Source organism: Heptranchias perlo, chromosome 15, assembly GCF_035084215.1.
Source record: "Heptranchias perlo isolate sHepPer1 chromosome 15, sHepPer1.hap1, whole genome shotgun sequence".
NCBI classification, from domain to species: Eukaryota; Metazoa; Chordata; class Chondrichthyes; order Hexanchiformes; family Hexanchidae; genus Heptranchias; species Heptranchias perlo.
Genome location: NC_090339.1, coordinates 7,688,583 through 7,709,386, shown reverse-complemented (window position 1 = coordinate 7,709,386; position 20,804 = coordinate 7,688,583). Strand labels below are relative to the sequence as shown.

At 43.6% G+C, this 20,804-nt stretch overlaps 1 protein-coding gene across 2 annotated transcripts in view; it reads right to left on the bottom strand.

Moving 5' to 3' along the window:
* Positions 1-320: 320 nt before the first annotated feature.
* Positions 321-20,804, bottom strand: part of LOC137332852 (sodium- and chloride-dependent neutral and basic amino acid transporter B(0+)-like) — a 51,234-nt gene continuing 30,750 nt past the window's right edge. For both annotated transcript variants that reach the window (XM_067996808.1, XM_067996809.1), the window contains exons 9-14: positions 15,491-15,616; positions 11,047-11,165; positions 9,989-10,088; positions 9,243-9,352; positions 8,965-9,135; positions 321-6,350 (exon numbers count right to left, since the gene is read on the bottom strand). In XM_067996808.1, the coding sequence (XP_067852909.1) occupies positions 6,213-6,350; positions 8,965-9,135; positions 9,243-9,352; positions 9,989-10,088; positions 11,047-11,165; positions 15,491-15,616 (764 nt within the window). In that variant the 3' untranslated portion in view covers positions 321-6,212. The remainder of the gene's footprint in view (positions 6,351-8,964; positions 9,136-9,242; positions 9,353-9,988; positions 10,089-11,046; positions 11,166-15,490; positions 15,617-20,804) is intronic.

Sequence of the window (20,804 nt, the reverse complement as noted above, 5' to 3'; positions counted from 1 at the left end):
AATCTCCCAAGATTTTTGGGGGCAATATTAGGCTGGGATTAACCTTATCAAGGTATAATTTAATTTGTTGCTTTGTAAACCAACTGAGGGTAAATGAGTGAATAGAATTCTTGCTGGAAAATCGCTGGTTGAAGTATAGTTCTCAGCCGGTGTTAAACGTTGATTAATCAGATGTAATCATTTCGCCTGATGAACTGTTGCAGGTGAAGAAGTTTTCTCCTGAAATTTTAAAGTAGTTGCAAGCTGCTGTTAAAAACAATACTTGGGAGAAGTTTGGAAGTGGACAGACTAAACAAACAAAATTAGCCATCAGATCTTCCTTGTTGTGTTAATATGTTTCTTTACTCAAAAGTTAAGCGAAGAGCAAACAGAGTTCTTACAACAATTGGCTATTTTAGATCTTGTCTTGAGTAATGAGACAGGGTTAATTAATAATCTCATAGCAAGGGGAAGAGTGATCATATATGACAGAACTTAACATTGAGTTCGAGAATGACGTACTTAAGTCCGAAACTAATCTTCAATTTAAACAAAGCCAATTACATAGATTTGAGGGGCGAGTTGGCTAAGGTAGATTGGGAAATTAGATTAAAAGATATGATTAAAAGATAAGCAATGGTGAACATTCAAAGAAATATTTCATAATTCTCAATGGATATTTCATATTTCTCATTGAGAAATAAAAACTCCACGGGAAAAGTGATCCATCTGTGGCTAACTGAAAAAGTTAAGGATAGTATTAGATTAAAAGAAGAGGCTTATAATGTTGCCAAGAAGAGGAGTAAGCCTCAGGATTGGGAGAGTTTTAGAAACCAGCAAAGGATGACCAAAAAATTGATAAAGAGGGAGAAAATAGAATGAGAGTAAACTAGCAAGAAACATAAAAACAGATTTTAAGAGCTTCGACAAGTATGTAAAAAGGAAGAGAATAGCGAAAGTAAACATGGGTCACTTAGATGCTGAGACAGGGGAAATTATAATGGGGAATAAGGAAATGGCAGAGATGTTAAACAAATATTTTGTATCTGTCTTAACAGTAGAAGACACAAAAAAATATCAGAAATACTGGGGAACCAAAGATTTAATGAGAGTGAGGAACTTAAACTAATTAATATTAGTAAAGAAAAAGTACTGGAAAAAGTAATGGGACTAAAAGCTGACAAATCCCCTGGACCTGATGGCCTACATCCTTGGGTTCTAAAAGAAGTGGCTGCAGAGATAGTGGATGCGTTGGTTGTGATCTTCCAAAATTCCATAAATTCTAGAATGGTCCCAGTAGATTGGAAGGTAGCAAATGTAACACCGCTATTTAAGAAAGGAGGGAGCAAAAACAGGGAACCACTGGCCAGTTAGCCTGCCTTTAGTCGTCGGGAAAATGCTGGAATCCATTATTAAGGACTTGCTTACAGGGCACTTAGAAAATCATAATATGATTAGGCAGAGTTAACATGGTTTTACAAAATGGAAATCATGTTTGACAAATCTATTAGATTACATCTAAGAATGTAACCAGCAGGTTAGATAAAGGGGAACCAGTGGATGTAGTATTTTTGGATTTTCAAAAGACACTCAATAAGGTTCCACATGAAATGTTGTTACACAAGATAAGGGCTTGTGGGGTTAGGGGTAATATATTAGCATGGATAGAGTTACCACACACATGTGAGCATGAGCAGACAATGGTGGCAGGGGCAGCTGCCGAGAGTCCGCGTCGGTGGGAGCATTCCTCTCCAGGCTCTGCTCAGCTGGACGGAGATGCTAAACCCTGGAGGCCATCCTTTAAAAAGAGAACGATCGAGGGACAGCAGCACATTTGTGAGGTGCCACGCACACTGTCCACAATAGCGCAGAGGATGGAGGAGTCCAACTCCTGCATGAATGGAATGGTGGCACAGATATGGGAGGGAATTTCTGAGCTACTATCACAGGGACATGAGGGAATCTCTGAGATAGTGTCACAGGTAACTGCGGAAATGTCTGCAATGGACAGTAGGCTAGCCTCCGTTGAGCTTAAAGCATGGCTCAAAAATGAGTCCATTCAGGCCCTGACAACTCATGCTGAACAACATTCTGCTGCCTTAAACAGGCAGACAGATACACTAGCACTGGCCTTTCACACGTATCCTCCAAACTGTTGTCCAGCAGAGTGGTAGGAGTGAAGTGGCCCTGGCCCAGGGGAGGGTTGATGGCAAAATGGGACATGGAAGTGAGGACACCACTCAAAGTGCTCCCATGCCTCACCCGTTGCCCCCCTCAACCAGTACCCGCAATGTTGCCTCCTCCACAGGTGGTCGATTCTGCCCCTGCACAGGTGCAGGTGGAGCAGACTTTGGAGGGGCCCTCACGGGCTCCAAAACCCAGAGGGCCTAGGCCCAAAGTATCTAAGCAGTCAGGGCATGAACGTGAGCAATCTGGCACTACACCTGCTGAAGCCACAGGGGATGCACCACATAGAAGTAGTCGTAAGAGAAAGGCGAAGGTTTTGTGAGCACAAAGGGTTTGCACAAAGGTGTTTGACAGACTTATGTTTTTCATTTACATTTAGTTTTTGTTAAAGTGACATTAAATTTCATGATTGTCACCACTGCTGCCACGTCTTGCCCATTCTTGACTGGCTTTTGTGATAGGGCCCTTTCATGAGGTTCACCACTCATTGGGTCACTTTACAGTGGATGTATGTGTGGCTGCAGGACTGTTTTGTGCAGGGAGGGATGGGTGGCCTGGTGTGGGCGTTGCTCTTTCCCAGTGATGTGAGGACTGGACTGGTCACACTTTCTGATGTTAGGAGAACTGTTCACATATCAGTGACTACCTGGCCTCACGAGCAGCCAGGTGAGCCGCTGCTCTGCCCACGGGATCCTCCTCCTCCACCTCCTCCATGTGGGTGGCAGATGTGGATGAGGCCTCAAGCGGCCCTCCTCTCTGTTGTTGCCCTCTGTGCTCTTGTGCAGGTGCCTGTGGCACAGCGCTGTGTTGTGGAGCTCCAAGTCTGGCAAGGCTGGTCATGTTGCTCGTCCTCGGATTCAGTGGTGAATGCAGCCATAGCGCCCCCCCATCCTGAAGCTAGGAGTTGGAGGGGGTCCGCAAAGTAGTTAAATATGTGCGAACAGAAGAATTTTGAGTGGAAAGTAAGAATTTTCAATGAAAACACAAAGATCTCGCAGCCAAAACTTTGTCTGAAAGAACTGAGTACCCTGCTGCAATAAGTGACCTTTTCTCCCCATCTGTCAAAGAAGCATTTGAATGACCTACTGGCTGCTGGCTGAAACATGTCTGTTGCAACAGGGAGTGTTTCCCACAGCATGGGAGACACGCTGAGGATGCTTCAAAATCGCACCCCTGCCTCAATGTGGAGAAAATTAAGTAATTCAACTACTTAAACTATCTAAACAACTGTGTCAAGAATCATCCCGCCAGCTTTAATTGCCGGTGGGACTTCCACATTCCGGAGGTGCGCGCGCACCCAGACGAGTCAGAGGGGAACCTGGAAGTCTGCGGGTTGAAGCTGGGTTCCAAACCCGAACAGGATTTCCCCGATTTTCGGAACCCCCCAACCCCCAGCAATTTGTCAGGAAAATTGAGCCCAAGAGTCTGCAAAGGGACATAGAGAGGTTAAGTGAATGGGCAAGAAGGTGGCAGATGGAGTATAATGTGGGGAAATGTGAGGTTATTCACTTTGGTAGGAAAAATGGAAAAACAGAATATTTTATAAATGGTGGGAAACTATTAAATGTTCGTGTTCAGACGGATTTGGGTGTCCTTCTACACGAGACACAGTAAGTTAGCATGCAGGTACAGCAAGCAATTAGGAAGGCAAATGGTATGTTGGCCTTTATTGCAATAGGGTTGGAGTACAAGAGGAAGGAAGTTTTGCTGCAATTGTACAGGGCTTTGGTGAGACCGCACCTGGACTACTGTGTACAGTTTTGGTCTCCTTACCAAAGGAAGGATATACTTGCCTTAGAGGCAGTGCAACGAAGGTTCACTAGATTTATTCCTGGGATGAGGGGGTTGTCCTATGAGGAGAGGTTGAGTAGAATGGGCCGATACTGGAGTTTAGAAGAATAAGAGGTAATCTCATTGAATTATACAAGATTCTGAGAGGGCCTGACAGGTTAGATGCTGAAAGGCTGTTTCCCCTGGAGAGTCGAGAACTAGGGAGCATAGTCTCAGGATAAAGGGGTCGGCCATTTAGGTCTGAGATGAGGAGGAATTTCTTCACTCCGAGGGTTGTGAATCTTTGGAATTCTCTACCCCAGAGGACTGTGGATGCTCAGTCATTGAGTATATTCAAGGCTGGGCAGGAAAGTGGAGTCGAGGTTGAAGATCAGCCATGATCTAATTGAATGGCAGAGTAGGCTTGAAGGGCCGTAAGGCCTACTCCTGCTCCTATTTCTTATGTTCTTAAAGAGAGCTAGAACTTAAGCAACAGCTAACTCGGAAAGAATTGGAGTTCACACAACAGTTGAGTCATAAGAATCATAGAATTATGGATGGAGGCCATTTGGCCCATCATGCTTGTGCCAGCTCTTTTAAAGAGCTATACAATTAGTCCCACTCCGCTGTTATTTTTTCATAGAGCCCTGCAATTTTTTCCCTTCAAGTATTTATCCAAATCCCTATTGATTCTGCTTCCACCACCCTTTCAGGCAATGCATTCCAAATCATTTGGCATAAAAATTTCTCATCTCCCCTCTGGTTACCAATTACCTTGAATCTGTGTCCTCTGGTTACCGACCCTCCTGCCAGTGGAAACAGATTCCCCCTACTTATTCTATCAAAATCCCATATAATTTTGATCACCTCTATTAAATCTGCCCTTAACCTTCTCTGGTCGAAGTACAATCCCAGCTTCACCAGTCTCTCCACATAATTGAAGTCCCTCATCCCTGGTACCATTCTCGTAAATCTGGTCTCAGTCGGACAGGAGACCAGCCAGGGGGAGGACGTCTTCAGGTCAGTCTGCAGGTAAGTCTTTGATTGTATGGATGGTGGAGGGGTGGGGGGCACAGGGGGCATGGGTGGGCAATTCATGAGGGATAGGATTGGGTTCAGTCATAGGGGGGTGTCGTAATGGGGGGTCATCGCGGGGTCCGTGATTGTTGAGGGAGAGGGTCTGGGATCGGAGTGCGGGGGGTGCAGGAAGAGGATCAGCGTCAGGGGTGGGAGGATCGGGGCTGGGGGATTGGGGTCGGGGGGGGGGGGGGGTCATCAATCGTTTTTTGTGGCGGAGTTCGGTGCAGGTAGGCTTGTTGGGCCTGTGGGATGTGCTCCTGCTCCTCCGGGCCTACAAGCTGTGCCTTTCTAGGCACCTACTTGTTAGTCTCGGGCCTTCTTGCCTGCTTTCACGAGGTGTGAAACAGAAGGCCTGTGAGTCCCTGCCAGATCAGCCATGATCTTATCAAATGGCAGAGCAGGCACGAGGGGCTGAATGGCCTACTCCTGTTCCTATGTTCCCCCGGGGTTGAAATCGGGAAATAGAGAAAAATGGAGGCCTGAAGCCTCCTTGAAAAGATTTTATGGCCTGACCCGCCTCCTAGGAGTGGGTTAGTCACCCATCACTTGTCCCGCTCCAGTGAAAACCGGAAATGGGCGGGTTGGAGGCAGGTCTGAAATGGTGGCAATTTTCAATGCTCCCCCCACCCCCAACCCATCCGTTTTTTACTTTGAAAATTGAGCTCTATGCCTCTATGCTTCTCTGGGTGCAGAGAAAGCCAAGGATCCCGCATGCTTTTTTTTAAACAGCCAGAGCTGGTCGTGCATGACGTTAGGTCACAGAGAGCACAAAGGAAATTGGAAGTTTTAGACCTGTGAGCTTCCCTACAGGAAGCTAAACAAAGATTAGTTGAGCAAGAAACCAGAATGTAAAAATAATGAACAGATGCTGACAAGAACTGAAATTGAGCTAGACGACAACGAGGAGGCTTGGTTGAACTTAATAACAGAGCACGGTGCAATACTAGAAGAATTAAGAGGAAAACAGACAGCTGGATAGAACCCAATCTGATTTAAAACAAAAAGCAGCAAGAAATAGCGCAAAGGAATTGCTGATTCAGAGAGATTCCAGCAATGGGAGCCGCGTATCTGGGCCCCGGGGATTTGCTGGCTGTTCTGGAGAGCTCCCACTGAAGTTACGATGGGAATACACCAGAACGGCTGAAGATTTTTAGGGCCATTGTTTACAAATTAAACAAAAATATTCCCTTAAACTTTCACATCTCAGGCACAGCCAGAAGTCGCACACGGTTAGGGGCTTCTGTAGAATCAGGCCTGTTTTTGTATCTTTCCCTTCTGTGTTGTTCCAAGCACGGACCCCAATCAGAAGCTGATGTGCAAGCAGCAGAAATCTTCTGTGAAAAGAAAATTTAAATGTTTCATAATTTCTGCTTCATTTTTATCCACCTAGAAAAATCCCTGATCATAATCAGTAAAAGAGGAGGCAGTTGAGATACTGGATGGGGTGAAAAGGGAGAAAGAGGAGTTACTAGAAAGGCTGGCTAAGCTTAAAGTAGATAAGTCACCCGGTCTGGATGGTTTGCATCCTAGCTTGCTGAGGGAAGGAAGGGTGGAAATTGCAGAAGTGCTGGCCATAATCTTCCAATCCTCCTTAGATATGGGGTTGTGCCAGTCCGTTTAACCTTGGTGGTGGGGAAGCTTTTAGAAACGACAATCTGGGACAAAATTAATAGTCACTTGGACAAGTGTGGATTAATAAAGGAAAGCCAGCACAGATTTGTTAAAGGCAAATCGTGTTTAACTAACTTGACTGTTACCTCATCAAAAAAAACACAGGGAGGGATGATGAGGGCAATGCGGTTGACGGTATGTATATGGACTTTCAAAAGGCATTTGACAAAGTGACGCACAATATGCTTGTCAGCAAAATTGAACCCCGTGAAATAAAAGGGGCAATGGCAGCATGGATAGGAAATTAGCTAAGTGACAGGAAACAGAGAGTAGTGGTGAACGGTTGTTTTTCAGACAGGAGGAAGGTATACAGTGGTGTTCCCCAAGGGTTGGTACTAGGAACGCTACTTTTTTTGATATATATTCATGACTTGGACTTCGGTGTACAGGGCACAAATTCTAAATTTGCAAATGACGCAAAACTTGTATGTGTAGTGAACAGTGAGGAAGATAGTAATAGACTTCAAGAGGACATAGACAGGCTGGTGGGATGGGTGGACACATGGCAGATGAAATTTAATGCAGAGAAGTGCAAAGTGATACATTTTGGCAAGTACAACGAGGAGAGGCAATAGAAACTAAATTGCACAATTCTAAAGGGGTTGCAAGAACAGAGAGACCTGGGGGTATATGTGCACAAATCTTTCAAGGTGGTAGGACAGGTTGAGAAAGTGGTTAAAAAAGCATACGGGATCCTGGGCTTTATAAATAGAGGCATAGAGTACAAAAGCAAGGAAGTTATGTTGAACCTTCATAAAACACTGGTTCGGCCACAACTGGAGTATTGTGTCCAATTTTGGGCACCGCACTTTAGGAAGGATATGAAGGCCTTAGAGAGGGTGCAGAAAAGATTTACTAGAATGGTTCCAGGGATGAGGGACTTCAGTTACATGGATAAACTGGAGAAGCTGGAGTTGTTCTCCTTAGAGCAGAGAAGGTTGAGAGGAGATTTGATAGAGGTGTTCAAAATCATGATGGGTTTAGATAAAGTAAATAAAGAGAAACTGTTCCCATTGGCAGAAGGGTCAAGAACCAGTGATAAAGATTTAAGGTGATTGGCAAAAGAACCAAAGGCGACATGAGGAAAAACTTTTTTTACGCAGCGAGTCGTCATGATCTGGAATGCGCTGCCTGAAAGGGTGGTGGATGCAGATTCAATGGCGCCTTTCAAAAAGGAATCGGATAAATATTTGAAGAGAAAAAATTTGCAGGGCCATGGGGAAAGAACGGAGGAATGGGACTAACTGGATTGCTTTTACAATGGCACAGGCTCAATGGGCCGAGTGGCCTCCTTCTGGGCTGTGACGATTTGATGATTCTGTGATTCTAATCAGATTATCCTGCAGTTTGTTGCAACAATGAAGTCAAGTTGTGGAGCAACGTTCAGGTGGTCCCAATATTTAAGAAGGAAAAGAAAATTCACTCTGGAAATTATAGGCCATTAGTTTAATTACCGCTGTGGGGAAAATGCTGGAAGGAGTTATAAGGGTTGTGAGTTATGATCACCGAGAGCTTGGAGGTTAATGGAGAATCCCAGAATTACTTTAGGAAATAATTAATGTGAGAAAGTATTTCTTTTCATAGAGAGTCAGTGCGCTCTAGGACAGATCATGTGCAGAGTATGGATTCCCTCCAGTCCTTCAAGTGTTCCTGAGAGAGGAGGATATTTCCAGTACAAGAGGGTAAGTTCTGTGCTAGTCGACAATAGTGTGATTCACGTGTTACTGCAGTATCCTGAAACTTTTCTTCATTGTCTAATGGGGTCAGAGAGGAATTCCCAAGAATTTTCCATATTTGCCTCAATTTTATATGTGAGTGTAGGGGTGTGTGTGTGTGTGTGTGTCTGTGTGTGTGTCTGTGTGTGTGGCATCTGAGCATGTGTGTGTGTGTGTGTGTGTGTGTGTGCGCATGTGTGCGAGAGCGCAGGAGAGTATTGGCAGACGCTCTTCCGAGATTGTACTTAATGCCATTGTTTGGACTGAGTAGAAGGGGCATCTGTCTGTTGCTGTGATATACCTGAACTGGGCACGTTTGGTGCTCACACTGGAGCCGAGGTTTCCTGACTGACATTATTTAAATTATGTAATGTGTCGATTTTAAAAATAGATTCACACCGGTATTAAAAGATTGTCAGAATCCCTGGAGAAAGAGCGTAAATGTATGAAAGTGGTTGTTTACGCCCTTTTTCTAGCTTTCTGTTGATCTTCCACTGAAGGTACCGTGAGAATTGGGAGACCTGTTCCTTCCTCTTTAAAAGATATCCAGGTGTTTCCTTACCTGGCACAAGGTGGAGCCCTCAGCTTGGGCAATTTTCACAATGGCGACAATGGGGATCCACATAATACAGAAGATTATCATACACCAGCCAAATGCTGTTGCCCAGACAGGGTACTCAACAGGTCCATATGTTGGTGGGGCAAATGTTGCCAAGGACCAGATTAAGATTGTCTGTATGAAATGATTACACAAAACAAGATCAGAAACAGAATGAGATAGACTATCTGCAGCTTGATTATTTTCAGTTTAAATCACTAAAAGATGTAACATCTCCTTACTGCCAGCAAGCACGGAGAGATAAAAAACCAACACGCTCTCCACCACAGCCAGAAGAGACAATTCTTTTCCCCAATCATCGTCTCAATGTCCTTGATGAATTTGTTCATCCCTGTGAACAACAAGAAAGCAGGATACACAATCACTTGGTTTATCCTGTCTTTAGGGCAGCTTGTTTGCTGTAGAAGTTCATCTCGTAATGAACAGGTTAAATCAGAGAAGGGGTCACTCAGGATTTCAAACAGGATGAGTAAATTGTCTTTTGTCACCAACTTGATTACCTGTGAAGGTAAAATGTTTGTACAAAATCCTGAAGAACAGGTTCTCACTCTGGGAAAGACTCATGTATCAAATCTGTGCTGAGATGGACAGGCCCCCTGCTATCAGAATGGGGGAGGATGGACTACTAAAGTGAATCCTCTGTCCTGAGCTGAAGAATAGCAAATGGATCCCAGAAATATCATGAACACACTGAAGCAGAACCTGTCCTGTTGTTCCATCTGCCTTGATAGTTGGGAGAAACTGGTAACTGACTGTGTCAAGTGTCAAACAGCTGTTCAACTCGGGGTGAAGATGTTTGGGCAACATCCCCATCAGCAATTAGCAGGAAAATGGCTGCAGCAAAATTTACCCCAACATCAACCAGCTGTAACCCAGCAAGAACAAGGGGATCACAAGTGAAGAATGCAGAAGGCACTGCCTGTCTCATATTGGCCTCTGGGACCTTTTGGTGAAAGATTGTACTTACCATAGATCCAGGTTAGACTGACAAGTTCCAGGATAGCAACTACAAGAATAACCCATCCAGTGCAGAAATGATCAATTAAATTTATCCAATATATCCCAGCCTGAAAGGAAATGAAATATTTGAAAATGTGCTGCACGAGAAAACAATAATACTATCCATTCAAAATAAGCACTGTCTGGAACAGTAAAACAGCACTTTTACTCAATGTTAAACCAACAAATCCTAACTTGACTACACTGTAACATTGCTATCTCTCTGGTCCACCATAACTACAGTTGGAATAAAAACACTCACTAATTATCGGAAACTCCCATGTGGCTGTTAATGTTTGAGATATTTACACACCCGGGAATTAACTGATCCATCTCTGGCATCAAATCCAGTGCATTGAAATTGGCCCAGGTCAATTACATTGTCCTGTTACTATGGTTATGTGGGTAAATACAGCAGCTAGTTTAGACACCACAATGTAATTACAGATGATGAAGGCCATTCGGTCCATCTTTATTCAACCATTGAGGGGGATGCTAACATCCCGCCATTGCAGCACCTGATTGTTTCTTCAATAATTCCATGGTTTTTGCCTCCACTGCTGTGAGAGGAAATTAATTCCACATGTAGAACATTCTTTGTGTTGAAGAATTTCCTGACATTCTTTAATCCTAGATTGGAGTTTACCAGCCAGAATCTCCTGATTGGAGGCGAGAGTGTTACCTATTGAGTCAAACTGACACTAAGACAGAAACTTATCAAAGTGGTCACCCCTACACAGGAAGAAAAGATTTCAAACAATATCCTGCTGATTTAAAATGAACACAATGTAAATCTGATTCACAGGGTGATAACGAAGATCAGTTTCATCTCTTTAGCCAGGCTTTGTATTTAGTAACAGCAGATGGGGAAGGGTCAGTCAGTCCCACACCATCATTACATAATATTAAATAAATGGAAAAATAACACAACCAACACATTGCTTAATCCTGCGAAATTTATCATGTCAAAGAGTAATAACGAGCACCACATGTGAAAATGTAGCAAACTATTAAAGGACAGCATACCTGTGTTACACATACAAGGCCAAGGAAATAAAATAACAATAACAATCCAGTTGTCAGATAAAGGCGCTTTGATCGCAGAAACTTAGGGAACTGGTCCTGCAGGGTTGTTATAATCACTTCTGATGAAATAAAATGTTCAATGAGATTTGTAATTAATAAATAAATAATTTACACAGTACCAGAGAAACCCACCACTGGAGAGTCCAAAGCCCTGTAGACCAAAGGGGCAGATGAGGACAACTTCCTCTTTCTACGAGTCCGCTCTCTGAAACATTGCAGAGACGTGGTCAGGCTGTCAGCCCTCCACAAGATTATAAGCAGAATATCATCACAAGGCTTGCTTGTGCTTAAGGTGTGTTTGCACCAGGAGCACAGGAATCTGATGATCTGAGCCTGGTGGAGCAGGTTGGTAACATCAGTGCTTCCTTTCTCATGCCGTGCCTTGAAGCTCCTCCGAGAGGTTGGTGCTGCTGTACCATAGTGGAGAGAAGGCCAAAAGCTCAAGGGTATCCTCAGTGTAGGACATTGCAGCCTTCCCTCCAGGACATTAGTGTCAATGAGACTATTGGATGCTTTCAGTATCCTGATGTTCTTTCCTGTGGGCTGTAATAAGGAGGATAAGGAGGGGAATGGGAGGAACAATCTTTTCTCCATGTCCATCAAGCGGTTTCAGGGAGAAGCAATGTTTCCAGCATGGATCCCACAGAGGGGCATTGCCCCACATTAGTGACTGGAAGACAAAGCTTCTCTTCTCTCTTTGGGGAGTTAAAGCCAGCACAGGTCCATCTATGGGTGGCCTCTGTACAGAGGAAGCTGGAGATGTTCTGTCAGTCTTGGAATGGGGTCTGGAATGGAATGGACAACGTCCATCCAGAGGAATTGGGGCAATACAATCACCATTATGGAACTGACCAAAAGGATTCTGTATAACCTGTTGATGACCTTACACACTGTGCACCATGGCCTTTGTGAGACCCTTAACAGTGAGGAGGAATAGAGCGATCTAGGGGTGCAGATATAGTGATCATTACAGGTGGGAGTGCAAGTAAAATAGGCCATGAAAGGGATTCTGTGTTATATACACTGGGGTATTGAACGTGAAAGCAGGAAGTGATGTTGAATTTGTACAGGACATTGATTAGGACACAATTGGAATATTGTGTGTCGTTCTGGCAGCCCTACTGTAGGGAAGATATTGGGGAATGGACAGGGTAGAGAGAAGATTCACCAAAATGATGCCAAGAATTAGAGTTTATAGTTATGAAGAAAGGTGCGAAAAATTCAGGCTGTTTCACTGGAGCAGAGAAAGATTGAGGCGAGCTAATGGAGATTTTCATAATTATAAGACAACTTGTGAAAGATTGTTTCCAAAGGTAGTTGAATTATTAACATGGGGATATTGACGGAGAATTTTCACTAAAAGATCAAAGGGGAAAGTTGGAAGAAATGTTTCCAGACATTGGAATGTGAATTGCCTTATCACAAGTGGTTGCTGAGAAAGAGACTTAGGATCATTGAAAAGGAAATTGGATAATTTATTGAAAAGGAAGAATGTGAAAGAATACATAGAATGAGCGGAGAAATGGGATTAGATTAGATAACAGCAGTTAAAGAGCTAGCACTAGCACAGCTGTGATGGGCTGAATGCCTAACATCAGCCATGTAATTGGAACAATTCTAAGTAACACAAATTGTATTATAATTACCGAGTGTCAAGGTGCCTCAAAAGTAATCAGCAACTCTGAAAGAGCTGGAGGTGAGATTTGATACTGGTGATACTTACAGGGCAGGGGCAGCAACAATGTCTGGGGGGAAAAAAAATCAGTGACTCAAGGAGTGTCGTGGATGAGGTGAATTTTAACTTGGTCAAATTTGCATTAACGAGGCAGCATTGGCCATAAAATGGGGTCGGTAGACTTATCGCCACGTTAAAAACTCTGTTATTTTCATGGGACTAGAAGAGCAGGACCGAAGCCTCTGAGCTGCCCAATATTGCACTGGCCCGAATACAGTGAAGCTGCATCAAGACACCCGTTTGAGGGGGCCAGCTCTCTGGTTCTATTTAAATGAGGTCCAGCTTTGGAATTGGATTCGACCTCTTTGCTTCCATCTGCCGGTTGGTCGTCTAAAAGGGAAAATCTACCCCGACATGAAAGAATGTGTCAGAGGATGTTATAGTGCAGGCAGACTAGAATCAATGGATTTCCCAGTCCTCACTATTCAACTGCTCTTGTACAAGAAAGTTTTCCAGCAGCTCAATAAAATAAGCGACTTAAAATAAAATGTGATAATGAACAAATAATCGGTTTTAGTGATGTTGGTTGAGGGATAAATACTGGCCAGGACACCGGGGAGAACTTCCTGCTCTTCTTCGATATAGTGCCAGGGGATCTTTTATGTCCACCTCAGATGGTAAACTTGGCCTCGACTGAATGCCTCATTGCAAAGGCAGCACCTCCAACAGTGCAGCACTCCCTCAGCACTACACTGGAATGTCAGCCTAGGTATTGTGCTCAAGTCTGTGGAGTGGAAGTTGAACCTACAACTTTCTGACTTAGAAGGAAGAGTGCTACCACTGAGCTACAGCTAACACAAACTCTTCCAGATGTTGTGGGGGGGGGGCATTCCTCTGGCTGTTACTTTAATGCAGGTGTTAATCCATTTAAAACAAATAGGTTGATGCTCCAATAAGACAGCGAGCAGAGAATTGCCACGAAGAAACATTACGCATTCGTCCACTCACATCACCAACAGTAATTACACTCCTTATATTATAAAGGTAAGACTGAGGCCTAGAAATTTGTTGACGTCGCACCCATTTTACAGGCGTAAAACGAGTTCCTAAGCATCCAATATGGCAGGTAGCGTTTGGCACTCATTCTGTGTCGGAAGTGCGCCAACCTCCATATTGGTAAAAGCTCCTGTATCGGTGTTCAGGGCCTGGCCCGAAACAGATATTAGTGGGGTGATTTTAAACCCCAAGAATGGGTGGGTTGGGAGCGTGTGGGAGTTAAAAGTACTTGTTTTCTTAGGTCGCAACCGCAACAAAATTTTCGGATTTTGCATTCCCAGTGGGAAGCCTGTTCTTTTAGACGCCGATGTTAAACCAGGAAATAAAGCCGGGTTGCGGTTTCGACCCAAAAAACAAATATTTTCAACTCCCATCCGCCGCCAACCCACCTGTGCTTGGGGTTTAAAATCACCCCCTCGGCCCTTTGCATCTGCAAAAAGGGGACCTAATGCCTATTTGAGGCCCCCTTTACAAAATTTGTTGGTGACTGACCCCAGCATGCCCCATGCATACTGCCGTCAGTATTCTCAGGCACTTGGCAGTCAAACCATTGGTGATTGCACTAGAGAGGGTACAGAGGAGATTTATGAAGATGTTGCCAGGACTACAGAATTTTAGCTGTGAGGAAAGATTGGAAAGGCTGGGGTGGTTTTCATTGGAACTGAGGTGGCTGAAGGGTGATTTAATTGAGGTGTATAAAATTATGAGGAACAAAGGGATATAGACAGGTTAAGTGAGTGGGTGAGAAGGTGGCAGATGGAACATAATGTGGGGAAATATGAAATCATCCACTTTGGTGGGAAGAATGGAAAAGCAGAATTATTTTTTTTAAAGAGGTGAGAAACTAAGAATTGTTGGTAGTCACATGGACTTGGATATTCTTGTACACGAATCACAGAAAGTTAACTTGCAGGTACAGCATGCAATTAGGAAGGCAAATGATATGTTCGCCTTTATTGCAAGGGGGTTGAAGATTAAGAATAAAGTGAATAAAGTGGTGTTGCTGCAATTATATAGGGCTTTGGTGAGGCCACACCTGGAGTACTGTATACAGTTTGGTCTCCTTACCTAAAGAAGGATATACTTGCCTTAGAGAGGGTGTAATAAAGGTTCACTAGATTAATTCCTGGGATGAGACAGTTGTCCAATGAGGAAAGATTGAGCAGAATGGGCCTATATTCTCTGGAGTTTACAAGAATGAGAGGTGATCTCATTGAAACATATAAAATTCTTAAAGGGCATGACAGGGTAGATGCTGAGAGGCTGTTTCCCCTGTCTGGAGAGTCTAGAACTAGATGTCATAATCTCAAGATAAGGGATCGGTCATTTAGGACCAAGATGAGGAAAAATTTCTTCATTCAGAGGGTTGTGAATCTTTGGAATTCTCTACCCCAGAGGGCTGTGGATGCTGAGTCATTGAGTATATTGAAGACTGAGATCGATGGACTTTTGGACACTAAGGGAATCAAGGGATTTGGGGATTGGGCAGGAAAGTGGAGTTGACGTCGAAGATCAGTCATGATCTTATTGAATGGTGGAGCAGGCTCGAGGGGCCGTATGGCCTATCCCTGCTTGTATTTATTATGTTCTTATGTAACTTCCTTTTGACAAAAGAGGAAAGAGATTGGTTAAATTAAATAATGTCACTCTTACCTACAGCTGCAAACTCAGTGTCGAGTCCCACAGTGACCAGCATGGAGAAAAATAAAATGGACCATAAAGGTGCCCATGGCAACTGTGCAAGAGCCTCTGGGTAGGCAATGAAAGCCAAACCGAACCCTAAACAGTGGACAAAATTGATACGGTGCAATTAATGGTGTTTAGAAGAGAGACACTGTAAACTGATGTCATTTATTTAAAACTATTAATTCCTTTAGACTCCAAATTGTCAAAATGTATCACATCTTGCTCTGTTCTTGTGTATTCGTTCTGAAATTTTGTGTTTTTTTCCCAACAGGGTGAGTGATGTCAGTGCTGGGGAATGGGGCAGTTTCCATTTCAGGTCCCCATGTTTTATAATTGTTCCCTGCAGAGTAAAGATCTCTCTACTCTGCCCCAACAATGTGCCTCAGCTCCAGCCTCAGAAGAGGTTACACCAGTGTCATTTTCCCATTCCCCATACCAGTCGCCCTGGGACCTCTCCAAGTGATGTTGCCAATTCAGTGCCAGTTTTGTGCTGTGGTCACAGGTTGGAGACTGTGATGGAGGGATTTGAACATGAGAATGCGAATATTTAAATCCTGGAGTTTCGAAATTTAAAGGGTAATCTAATTGAGGTGTTTAAAATTATAAATGTATTCAACAGAGTAAATACAAAGAAGCTATTTCTTCTGGTGAGAGAGTCCAGAACAATGGGGCACAATCTTAAAATTAGAGCTCGGCCAATCAGGAGTGAAATCATAAAGAACTTTCTCACACAAAGGGTAGTGGAAATCAGGAATTCTATCCCCAAAAGGGCTGTGGATGCTGGATCAATGTGGGCTGGCGCTGTATTGCATGGCCTGGAAGCCAAACCAACTTGACAGCAAGGTGGCGCTGGGAGGGGCAATCACAGAATGGGAGAGCCTGGGGTGGCAAAGGCCCACAGTATTCATGTGGAGCCGAGTGGAACACTCCTGCTCCTCCTGGCCCCACAAAAATAATTCTAAACTCACCGTTTTTGGTCCTCTTTGGCGAAACCACCAGGTAAAACTAGGCTGAGCGTGCACCATGCACACTTCGCCCAGTTCTCTCCCAAAATGGCATTCAGGGCCCCTTGTGCATCATAGGACTCCGATATGGATATTAAAAGGGCCTAATGCCCAAAAAAGATGGGCACGTTAGTTGCCCAGTAACAGGGCTCCTTTCAGGATGGCGTCAGCTGGATCTAGAGCGGGAACAGAGTAACCTTTGCCCCCAAATTTTGGGGAACTAACATCACTTTTCTGTCTGACATAGCTAGTGACAATCTTGGTACACTCAATGCTAAATATGTCCAAGCAATGCAGGGCAGCAATCAATAAGGCTGAGACAGGAGAAATAGAGGCTGAGACAGGAGAAATTACAATGGGGAATCATGTAATGGCAGAGGCATTAAACAAATATTTTGTATCTGTCTTCACAGTAGGAGACACAAAAAGCATACCAAAAATAATGGAAAACCAAGGGGTAAATGAGAGTGAGGAACTTAAAATAATTAATATCACTAGAGAAAAAGTACTGGACAAACTAATGGGACTAAAAGCCAACAAAACCCCAGGACCTGATGGCCTAAATCAGAGGGTTCGAAAAGAGGTGGTTTCAAAGATAGTGGATTCATTGGTTATGATCTTCCAAAATTCTCTAGATTCTGGAACGGTCTCAGTGGATTGGAAGGTAGCAAACATTACCCCACTATTCAAGAAGGGAGGGAGAGAGAAAGCAGGGAACTACAGGCCAGTTAGCCTGATATCGGTCATCGGGAAAATGCTGGGATCCATTATTAAGGAAGTGGTAACAGGGCACTTAGAAAATCATAATATGATTCGGCAGAGTCAACATGGTTTTATGAAAGGGAAATCATGTTTGACAAATTTATCATAGAGTTTTTGAGAATGTAACAACCCAGGTAAATAAAGGACAACGAGTGGATGTAATACATTTGGATTTTGAAAAGGCATTTGATAAGGTGCCACATAAAAGGTTGTTACACAAGGTAAGGTCTCATGGGGTTGGGGGTAATATATTAGCATGGATAGAGGATTGGTTAAAGGACAGAAAGCAGAGTAGGGATAAATGGGTCATTCTCAAGTTCACAGGCTGTAACTAGTGGGGTGCCACAAGGATCGGTGCTTGGATCTCAGTTGTGCGGGGTCCTTTAGGAAAGAGTGACCATAACATGACAGAATTCTTCATTAAGATGGAAAGTGAAGTAGTCCAATCCGAAACTAGGGTCCTAAATCCAAACAAAGGAAACTACAAAGGTTTGAGGAGTGAGTTGGTTATGATAGATTGGGAAGCTTCGTTAAAAGGCATGATGGTGAATAGGCAATGGCTAACATTTAGGGATCGAATGCATGAATTGCAACAATTATACATTCCTTTCTGGCGCAAAAACACAAAAGGAAAAGTGGTCCAACTATGGCTAACAAAAGAAATTAAGGATAGTATTAGATCCAAAGAGGAGTCATATAAAGTTGCCAGAAAAAGCAGTAAGCCTGAGGATTGGAAGCAGTTTAGAATTCAGCAAAAAAGGACCAAGAGATTGATTAAGAGGGGAAAAATAGAGTATGAGAGTAAACTTGCAAGGAACATAAAAGTGGACTGTAAACTCTTCTACAAGTATGTAAAAATAAATTAGTGAAGACAAATGTAGGTCCCTTACAGTCAGAAATGGGAGAATTTATAATGGGGAACAAGGAAATGGCAGAGCAATTAAACAAATACTTTGTTTCTGTCTTCACAGAAGAGGATACAAATAATTTCTTAGAAATGCTAAGGAACCAAAGGACTAGTGAGAAGGAGGAATTAAAGGAAATTAGTATTAGTAAAAAAATAGTGCTGGAGAAATTCATGGGATTGAAAGCCGTTAAATCCTCAGCACTTAATAATCTGCATCCCAGAGTACTAAAAGAGGTAGCCATGGAAATAATGGATGCATTAGTTGTCATCTTCCAAAATTCTATAGATTATGGAACAGTTCCTGCAGATTAGAGGGTGACAAAAGTAAACCCACTATTTAAAAAAAGAGGGAGAGAGAGGAAATAGGGAATTCTTGTAGAAGAGTTTACAGTCCACTTTTATGTTCCTTGCAAGCCTAACATCACTAATAGGGAAAATGCTAGGGTCTATTATAAAGGATGTGATAACAGGACACTTAGAAAATATCAACGGGATTAGACAAAGGCAACATGGATTTATGAAAGGGAAATCATGTTTGACAAACCTATCGGGGTTTTTTGAGGATGTATCTGGTAGAATAGATAAGGGAGAACAAGTGGATGTAGTTTATTTGGATTTTCAGAAGGCCTTTGATAAAGTCCCACATAAGACGATAGTGTGCAAAATTAAAGCACATGGGATTGGTGGTGATATACTGGCATGGATTGAAAATTGGTTAACAGACAGGAAAGAGAGAGTAGGAATAAATGGGTCTTTTTTGGGGTGGCAGGCGGTGACTAGAGGAGTGCCGCAGCGATCAGTGATTGGGCCCCAGCTATTCACAATATATATCAGTGATTGGGCCCCAGCTATTCACAATGTATATCAATGATTTGGATGAGGGAACCAAATGTAATATTTCCAAGTTTGCTGACGACACAAAACTAGGTGGGATTGTGAGTTGTGAGGAGGATGCAAAAAGGCTTCAAAGTGATTTAAACAAATTGAGTGAGTGGGCAAATACATGGCAGATGCAGTATAATGTGAATAAATGTGAAGTTATCCACTTCGGAAGGAAAAACAGAAAGGCAGAGTATTATTTAAATGGTGATAGATTGACAAATGTTGATGTAAACAGAGACCTGGGTGTCCTTGTACACCAGTCACTGAAAGCAAACATACAGGTGCAGCAAGTAGTTAGGAAGGCAAGTGGTATGTTGGCCTTCATTGCAAGACGTTTTGAGTACAGGAGCAAGGATGTCTTACTGCAATTATACAGGGCCTTGGTGAGACCACACCTGGAGTATTGTGTGCAGTTTTGGTCTCCTTACCTAAGAAAGGATACACTTGCGAGAGCAGGAGTGCAGCGAAGGTTCACCAGTCTGATTCCTGGGATGGCGTATAAGGAGAGATTGGGTCAACTTAGCCTGTATTTACTAGAGTTTAGAAGAATGAGAGGGGTTCATGAAACATAAAATTCTGACAGGGCTAGACAGACTGGATGCAGGGAGGATGCTTCCCCTCGCTGGGAGATCCAGAATGAGGGGTCACAGTCTCAGGATATGGGGTAGGACATTTAGGACTGAGATGAGGAGAAATTTCTTCAATCAGAGGGTGGCGAACCTATGGAATTCTCTACCACAGAAGGCTGTGGAGGTCAAGTCACTGAATATATTTAAGAAGGAGCTAGATAGATTTCCAGACACAAAAGGCATCAAGAGGTATGGGGAGAGAGCGGGACTATGATATTGAGATAGAGGATCAGCCATGATCATACTGAATGGCGGAGCAGGCTCGAAGGGCCGAATGGCCTGCTCCTGCTCCTATTTTCTATGTTTCTATGTTTACAATCTTTATTTATGAATTAGATGAAGGGACCAAGAGTCATGTATCCAAGTTTGCTAGGTGGGAAAGTAAGCTGTGAGGAGGACACATCGGGGCCGATTTTCAGATGGCGGAGCGGGTGCGTTGGGGGCTCCTAAAATTGCAGCAATCCGGAGTGGGTTCGGAGCCCAGCTCGAACCCGCTGATTTCTGGGTTCCCCAGTGACGCATTCGGGTGCGTGCGCACCTCCTGAATGCGGGACTCCCACCAGCAATTAAAGCCGGCGGGATGATGATTTACATACCTTGACAGATAGTTAAGGAACTTGAGATACCTCATTGAGTAGACATTTGGGCAGGGGTGCAATTTTGAAGGATCCTCACTGTGTTTCCCGTGCTGTGGGAAACTCCCTGTTACAGCAGACATGTTTCAGCCAGCAGCCCATGGGAGATGCAAATGATTACTTGACAGGTGAGGAGAAAATCTCATTTATTGCAGCAGGGACTCTGTTACTTCAGACAAAATTTTGGCTGAAAGACCTTTGTGTTTTCACTCAAAATTCTTACTTTCCACCCAAAACTCTGCTGTGCAAACACATTTACCTACTTTGCGGACCCACTCAACCTCAAAATGTCATGATGTGGGGCGCCATGGCTGCATTCATCACTTCATCCGAAGACGAGCAACATCACCCAGCCTCGCTAGGCATGGCATCCACCTCTGCCACGTGGAGCTCCACAACACAGTGCTGCACCACAGGCACCTGCACAAAAGCAAGGAGGGCAACAACAGAGAAAGGGACATC